General features: G+C 36.5%; 1 protein-coding gene across 1 annotated transcript; it reads right to left on the minus strand.

Moving 5' to 3' along the window:
* Positions 1–315: 315 nt before the first annotated feature.
* On the minus strand, positions 316–8,766 carry LOC131609988 (ubiquitin carboxyl-terminal hydrolase 5-like). The gene is made up of 12 exons (XM_058881837.1): positions 8,342–8,766; positions 5,849–6,103; positions 5,526–5,670; positions 5,343–5,402; positions 4,921–5,016; positions 4,410–4,811; positions 2,849–2,989; positions 2,598–2,768; positions 2,121–2,378; positions 1,377–2,020; positions 708–981; positions 316–604 (listed from the first exon to the last, which is right to left on the minus strand). Exons 1-12 carry the CDS (start codon positions 8,476–8,478, stop codon positions 458–460), a joined length of 2,730 nt encoding a protein of 909 aa, XP_058737820.1. The 5' UTR covers positions 8,479–8,766; the 3' UTR covers positions 316–457.
* Between the last annotated feature and the right edge of the window lie 241 nt (positions 8,767–9,007).

Below are 9,007 nucleotides of genomic sequence, written 5' to 3' on the forward strand. Positions count from 1 at the left end.
AAAAGCCTATTAATCTATTAAAAAAATATAAATAAAAATAGGCGGGTAAGCCCGCCGCCCACCAACCCGCCATCTTGACGTGGCGGACATGACTTTTATGCCCATTTTAATTGGCGGGCATGCCTGCCCCGCTCGTTCGTTTTTTGGCGGGCATATGGCGGGGCTGTCGGCCCGTTTTGCCACCCCTAAACAAACTCCATCATAATAGTTTCACCTTGATTAAGCATAATGCTGAATATTCTAAAAATATGATCAAATATAACAAGTACATTATTTCATCAAAGAAACTCCAAAAACAAAGGGTAAACTTGAAAATAGAACAAGTACATTATTTCATTGACTAAACTATTATATTATCAACAGGCTAGTGTTTTTCATTACACAACAAAAAATGTCTGAAATGAGACATGCACTTGAAAATCTATTTAATGCCTAATAATGCATACATGGAAGAAGACTAAGCTCCATTGCTTACAATATCATCATCGTCAGTTTTTACCCTCCGGTAGAACAGAACATATGCGGCTGCAGTATTAACCTCGTCTTCACTTATGAGCGATATGTGGCTATCGTCAAAATTGTACCACCTGTTTTCGTCTAAAAGCTGCATATTCCAAATATACACAAGTCAGGACGCAGTGTTGCTAAAATGAAGACTAAAAAGCCGAATCAAATTCAAGGAATTAATGGTTTATTTATCATTTTACCTTAATATGTGCAGTATAATGTCCACTACCCATACTACCGTAATGATTGGTAAGGGCGTAGAGTTCATATACTTGACGCCGCGAGTTGTTTTTGTTGGCTATGTAATTTGTTAAATCAAAATCATGAATAGGAAAGTTAACGAAAGTCTCGAGTTTATGCTTCATTGACCTACTGTATGAGAACCTCTTTAAATGAATTACCAAAACCTCTGGGAGCCTCCATAAGTCAAGCTTTTTACTTGCCTGCCGTCTCTCTTTGCATTTAGGACAGTACCTACATCGGATTTTAAACATAGAACCTTAGCAATATATATGTAATCAGCAGAAGATTTAAGAAATATTTCTGCAGCAGGTGGACATTTTGCCCTAATTCGGAATTTTCAAAATTTTCTTATGATATAGTAATTTTGGCTATAAAGAGAACTAGAATAGCATTAGTTGTAGCTTGCAAGAGTCATAGCAGCCACTGGTATCCGCAATGGTGCAATACTCGATAACACTGGACAGATGTAGTGATTTTTTAAGGAGATACAATTAAATAATTTAAACAGGTCAAAAAGAGATCAAGCAAACAATTATTAATGCATATTCCATTTGAATGTTTGCTAAGTATGAGAGAGACAAAATATTAGTAGCATATATGGGATAGATGAGAGAGGATAAACTAACCACATATCTTCAGGCACCAAAGGTTCTTCACGCAGAAAAGCTTCCAAACAAGTGTACAATGAAAGAGGTTCAGAACGAGCTTTCTTGGTTACAGGCCCATATTTCAAAACTTCAGGCAAAGTCTCGAGTGGATGAGTATCATACTTCTCCAGAAGCTTCTGAGACCAATCAATATAAACCAACACTCTTGCTGATGACGGTGACAGTTTAACTACTTTCTCCCCTCCCATTGAAAGATCAATGCAAGCATTGTTATCATCTACCAGTAGTAAAGGTAACGTTGGTAGGTGTGTTGCTTTTGAACCGGTATCATCCTTATTTGTTGAATTCAACACGGTGTTGGTTTCAGCAGAAGCAGATTTCAAAAGTGGAGAGAGTATACCATTCACTATTACTTGTATGTCACCTCTGGTGATTGTATCATCGCATGAGATCAACGAAACAATAGGTGTTCCATATGGTTTCCATCCTGAAACGGTATGTGAGTCACTGCTCTGCTCTCTGCGGCGATGTATCAACTGGAGGTACTTTGTGTTTTTGTCCATCTTTGGAATCTTGTAAGCGGAAAGACGGTCATCATCTTTAATTGAGGACAACAATTGAAGAGGATCTTCAAAAAATCTATGGATCAAATGGTTTCGTATCTGCAAATAACAAATCAAATATAAAACATATCCAATTAAAATAAAGTATTTAATGCAATTCCAATAGACACATTTAACTTTATTCTAGTATGGTACACACCTCCACAAGCACCATCCTCTCGTTATGCTTCAATGAGCATGCATTGCTAAGCCCTTGTATAAGATCTCTGCACCGTCCCTGCTTGGGCACTGTTACTGTACACGGAGATGGCAAGGTAGAACCATCACAACTAAAAACTGTCACTGTCATGGTCCTATTGGTGGCGGACTGGAGAGGCAGGGAAAGGTACATGAAAGGATCAAATGTGACGGAGACTTTGTTGCAAACTGGACAAACTAAAGTCGACTTGTATTGTCCCTATAAATGAAGTGTCAGAAATAAATATGAGCTTCTGTCTTTTATTATGAACATAAAAAATGAAAATAGACATCACAATTTCTAACCGACATATCCATATATTGTGACCAAGGCTCAACTGAATCATACTAGTCCAATATAAATAAAGCAATACATTATGGAGAACCTATGCCAGTAAAGGAGAGTAATGTCGTCTGAAAATGTAGTCACTTGACTCACCTGACACACATCAACAATTATGGAATCATTACGAGCAATATGATTTGCCCAATACTCATCAGCCACTTCTTCATCCGGTCGGCCATCAGCATCTCGAGACTTTATATATGGTTTGTGCTTAACACGATTTAAGTCTTCATGGAGACCATCAAGTAAAAATGCTAAGAGCTCCTGATAAAATAATAAAACAAATGCTACCACAGACTGCGTCATGGAAGTTGAAAGAGGTAAATAATTTCGCTTAAGCAAACCTGAGAATCATGTTGGTTGTGCCCACTGAACTGAGGTGCAAAGCGAGCAAGCTTTGATTTAAAAGGCCGAGGAGCAATCGGTGTTCGCCCAGGTGCCCATAGTTTTCGAAGCAACTCACCAAATGCTAGGGCTAGCTCACCCTACACATCGGAAATTTCATGTAAGCGCAATAATTTATGATTATAACAATTAGTTAATACAAAAAGATAAATCAAAAAGAAAAACTTCTCCCACCGGATAGGATTGGACGCATGGATGAACCAAACAAAGTCATAATATCCAATTGCAAACATGTGCATATATAAACCATCTAATCTATAAATGTCAAGTAAATGTATGGCAAATCCACCAAAGGCGAGTACATACCATATTTCCGTCATAAATGCTACCCCTACTTTTTTTCGCTAAGGTCCTATTTTTTATTATGCCTTCCCTCATTTAGTGCACTATTTTTATCTCTATAACATAGGGCTAATAGTTCTGTAGTAAAAATTTCTCAGCTTGAGTGGTAACTGAGCTGGGATCTCTCATTGCCTATATAGTTCTTCATTTAAAACAAAGTACTTAATCGCAATTTTAATAGTTATATGAAAGTCTCTATTGCCCCACCTTTTTCACCCTAGTCATGACAAATTATATAGAGTCAACTGAAAAACATTGCCCAACCAATCAAAGTCATTGAAGGATTGGTACAATAATGCAGCACAAAAATGTAAAATCTAATTTGCTCATATTCAAGCAATATATAGACATAGTCATCTTCTTAGAACCAAGATACCCTCTCTGCCACAAATGCTACAAAGCTAAAGACAAAATTCCTATACAAATACTACAACAAACTACTAAAATATTCCTTTATTTAAAAAGTAAATATAGCCCAAGATATTAACTAAAAGTAACGGAGCAAAGGAATGAACAGAGCATTTCCTTGCCATTTTAATGGCAGGATAAATGTATTAAAAACAACTTTCATGACCATTCATTAAACTTTAGGCTTAATTGTACGATCGGACATGGAAGTTTTAGAAAAAAATATACTTTTGTCCTCTATAGATATCATTTTGAATAATCAGGATGACCTTGTTCAAACTGAAATCAATTGGAAGATCAAAAGTGAACTCAAACCTTGGTCACAATAAAAGCATCATTAAACCTACAGCTTAAGCTGTTGGGATACTTGGTTCATGAGATAACACCATAGTTTATATGACCAAGTTGTCTAAAATTTGATCCTTTGCAACCCCATTTTTCTAAATAATAAGAAACAATTAAGCATGGGTGAGTGGGTTGTGTGCCTACAAATCATCAATAGTTCAAATCCAAAAGACTATGGCGTGAGGAGACATGTCAGGCCTAAAAGCATCCATCTTCCTTCACTCTAAAGCCTGAGCTTTTGCAATAGTTGTTTCATGATATGCCTAATAATACTATATATCATGTTTTAATGAAGATTATAAATAATCTTTTATCAATACTCCAAGTTCTTACCATACAGTTTAGCCCGCATAAAAAATATCGAAAGAAAAGGAAACAAGTTAATGCTTTTAAAATGATACTTACAACCATGCCGAGTGGATTTTGCCAATTTATCTCTTGATGATAGTCCTCCCTAAAGTATCTAGCAAATTCTGGCGTATGAACAAGGCACTGTATAGCACTGTTCATGAAACAAGTATTGCCAAGATTTAGCAACCCAGTGAGACCACCAAATGAACCTCTTGTGGTGACACCAAGAGTTCCATAAGGGTTTTCTGAATCTCTGTCCGGAGAATTTAGTTTCTGAGATGAAGAATGTTCGATATTGTTGCCTTTAGATCCACCCTTACTAGTAGACAGGGCACCGGCAGCTGATAAGTTTGATTTTGAAGGCTCCACAAGAACAGAATTTGCTTCCCTCTGTGCTGATCCATTTTCTTGAGCAGAGCTTGTGCTATTTGTATTGTTTACGACCTCAACAAGAATCTGTATGAATGTCGCCATTAATCAAAAGAAAAACAAGAGTATTAAAATGTAAAACGTAAGGGAAATAGGAAAATTCCTACATAAAACTCGGTGAATACTGAAGACTCACATCTTGGTCCATTTGTAGATTGACATCATCCAGAGTCTTATCCATGTCATTCATCAAGGCGTGCTTCCGATGGCCATAGTAATCCCAGATGCGCACCTACAACATGCATATCTATTTTTTACTTCATGCAGAATAAAACAGAAACACTGTTTCAAATATTAGGGTGTGTATATAGTTTGTATTTTCATTTTGATTTGTAATTGTAAAAATGTCACCTTGCATTCATTTTGTTAACTATATCGATAGTTTTGCATAGGATACACTAAAAACAATTGGTTGTTATTTTCAATGTTTCACGTATAAATCTTTGGAAACAGAAAACAAAATGAATACAATGTGACCTTTTTGCAATAAAAAAATGGAAATAGAAACAGAAACCCAACAAACCCTTAGAATTCTGAGAAGGAATGAGAAGTCATTACCTGGTCCAACTGAAGATCGAATATTTCACAAGCATTTTTGTGTAGCTGTCCAATAGTTTCCTGCCCAAAATATTTCAACTCTCAGGTAGATATAGCATGATCAAGTTGAATAACACTTGCAAAAGAACGGAAATGAATTTTAAAGATGTACTTATCACAATTCATTACTATCTCATATTATACCTTCTTGCTGATTCTTATAGTGGAGCGAACATTTTTTGGCAACACGAGTAATTGAAGGCGTAAAGGATACACCTCTACTGCAAATTCAGTCTGGGAAAGACCTGAACTAATAACTTTCCTCGCTAATGATGGTCCGCCACCATACCTAGTTGAGAATGAAAGGAAAAAAGACAAGCAGCTAACATTAAAGACCGGTTACAGGTTTAGTTGTATTACTGTATATAATTTGGTACCAGATGCTATATTTCTCAATAAAACTGAGAAAATCAATAAATCAAAAGGAAAACCAAAAAATGGCATATGTGAAAAGCAGACAAACTCACCATTTAAATAATTGGTCCCAAACCACTTGGGGAAGTAACACATAGTCACGCCCTTCTAAGAGTGTATCGTGAATTTGAATACTTGTAGTAGAGTCCTCTGATCCAGTATTATCTATCAAATCATAGTTATCAATACCAGCTGGCCTCTTTAAAGCACTTAAACTAGCCAAATCGCTATGTTCATGAAAGGAAGATCCATCATAAGAAGGGTTTGTCTGGTCTTGGTTCACATATTCAATCCAATGTTGCCACCATCTGCATGGAAACAAAGAAAAAAGTTCATTCTTATTTTGTGTGATACCATTCAAACTCGACCAACCAATTAGTCTATAGCCACCAAAACAACAATTGGAGAAAGTGTGTCTGCATCGTATTATGTAGTTGGGTTTTTGTTAATGTTAAAAAAATATATGTTTCTCTCAGGACCCTTTGTCAACAGTATCAAGCAAGGGGTGACATTTTTTTGCACAAGGGTCTTTTTCCTGTTTATAGGAAAATCTACTCTTGAAACTGAAGTTCAAATTTAATTGATTTTACAGTCAAGAAGCTCCTTTCATTTGGAATAATGTGTTTGTCACAAAGTGTGCTAATACTTTTGAGGATGCTGCTTAGGTTCTGAGCAAGTGGTACAAGAATTGAAAATAAATTGTCGATATGGTGAAATAATAAAGGCCTCCTCTGCAGTGTTGAAAACAAGAATTAAAGGTGAACCAGAAGAAAGATTATGGTGGTGTTTGCGTTGAATATGATAGACTGTTAGTGCTGGGATATGGTGGAGGGATTTCAACAGCAGTGAAGACAGGTGGAGCTTGAGCAAGAGTTCACAAAAATTGGTTGAGTTTTGCGAATGCAGCACGCATGAATTCGACAAAAATATAGGGGAAGCATAGATGGCAGTAAGGTACCGGTTGTAGGTGGATTATGAAGCAAGGGTAAGGAAGCATAAACATGCATTGCATTAATAGTGGAATGGAGAAACTATGCAGGTGCTGTTTCAAGATAGAATGATGACAGAAGCTACTGCAAAATTTCTATTCTCAAGACAACTTAACTTGAAGTCACAAGATATTTCTCTCCACTGTTTTCATGTGGCTGCGGTTTGGATTTTTGGTGATGTGGTAAACGGTTTCAATAGATTGATTATTTACTCTGGTTCATGCTCATAGTAGCTTCTGTACTTTGATTTTACTGCAGCAACTCAGCATTTCATCATGCAATGCAATTATAATGGGATTGGGGTCAAGGGACACTCTTTACTGTAAGAGGAGTAAGTAAGTCTAGAGTTTGTAACTGAATCTTATGGGATATGGGGTGGAAGCTATGTTACTGTCAGAAGGAATTACACATGCTTCTTTACATATTATATTTATGTTCAACTTTGATAATGGTTGTAGATTTTGGAGTACTAAAAGTGGGTGGGATGGCATTAGGTGGATGTGAATTGTCATTAGATGAGGTGTTGTTGCCGCTGTAACTATGCAGAACATTATGTTTTAAAATTCCCTATCCTAATCTTAGCATATCCTGTGCTTTGATTAGTGTGTTATAAATATATTTTGCTTTTTCAAAAAGAAAAACTGAAGCAGCTTCCCATTATTGGGTATATAGGTTCCATTAGAACACATAATTAGCTACACATAAGTTTCATAGTAAAAGGGCTCAGACATGAGACAGACAACACAACACAACACAGTAACACTATCACTGCCTAGCTTTCTAACAAAAACAACTGAACTACAAGCTAGGTCTTTGTTAGAAAAGGGCTGCAAAAACTTCTCCTGTGTAAAACAATATTGGATGAAATGAAAGTTGATAAGAACCCATCAAAGACACGCCCAAAATCATTCATTTCAAAACAAGGGTTTGATTGTCATGTGCTGATGTGCATCCATAATGAAGGCATAACAATAAACTATTGGATTAAACCAGTCTAAGATTATTGCAATATTCACCTAAAACTATCCCCTATCTCCCCCCAACACTTAACCACCACAAGAACAACATAACCAACAACAACAATCCGCCCTTTTCCCACTAAGTTGACCCGGCTACATGGATCAAAGTGCACCATAATGTTCTATCAAAAACCATGTGTCTATCCAACTCATTAATCTCAAGATCTTTCTTAAAAGGTTTCTAGGTTTTTTTACCTGTACCGGTTTGACTACCCTCCATCTGATCTCTAGCATGTTTTCTCTCTAAATGCTCAAATCAGTCTAGTTTCCACCGGATGCTACCCCCAACACTCTAAATAATATTATCACTCCTAACCACAAATGAGCATAAAAACAAAGCAAAAATCAAATTTTGGGGCAAGATAATAAAACCCACCGAATTCTGGTCACACCCCATTTTTCCAAGGAATGAAACACTGATGTAATAAAATCAAAAAAGAAAAAAGGCTTAAGCTTTGGGTCTAATTTGGGTACCCAAATGAAACCAAAAAAAAAAAAGTAAAATAAACATAAGCAAATGAAAAGAGAAAACTTCTACCTCTGAGTGATGATGAAGAAGGTGTCGCCTTCTTTGATATTAGTTTGAACAGAAAGTGCAATGTCTCTGATAATGATCCTCTCTTCATCTGGACTCAGCTCGCAACTGCTGCTGCAACACATCGACACCTCTGTCATCTTCCTCTCTCAACTCAACCCAATTTTTCTCACAATTTTCCCTTAAATAATGAAAAAACTAAGGTTTTGAGGTTGAAGAAGCCGATTCTCAGAGGGAAAAGAGAAAAAGGAAGAAGTAATTTCGAAATCCAGAGGTGCAGTTCCCTCTACTCAACGGAGGGTGCACACGAGTTCCGAGCAGGTTCGCGGAGGTGGGTAAATTGGGGATTTTACCTGGGCAGGGATTAACAATTTGCTTCTTCACTTGATTTTTCTGGGATAGAATATTGCATTACCATGATTTGTTTGGGACATTCACCCTAATTCATTAATTTATGTTTTTTTTACTTCTTATTTAATATTTATTTTTGTGAGGGTAAGTTAGTGGCAAACGGACATGTCTATCCCGTTTAGGTCTGTTCTGTAAAAAAACAGGGCGGTACGGACATAATTAAGGATGCAGATCTAAAATTTTGGTTTGTCCTACAAAAAATATGGGCGGGAATTACACCTATTAAGACTAAAAATGCAAAACTTTATGTTAATTTTC

The sequence above is a fragment of the Vicia villosa genome, linkage group LG6 (genome assembly GCF_029867415.1).
Source record: "Vicia villosa cultivar HV-30 ecotype Madison, WI linkage group LG6, Vvil1.0, whole genome shotgun sequence".
NCBI classification, from domain to species: domain Eukaryota; kingdom Viridiplantae; phylum Streptophyta; class Magnoliopsida; order Fabales; family Fabaceae; genus Vicia; species Vicia villosa.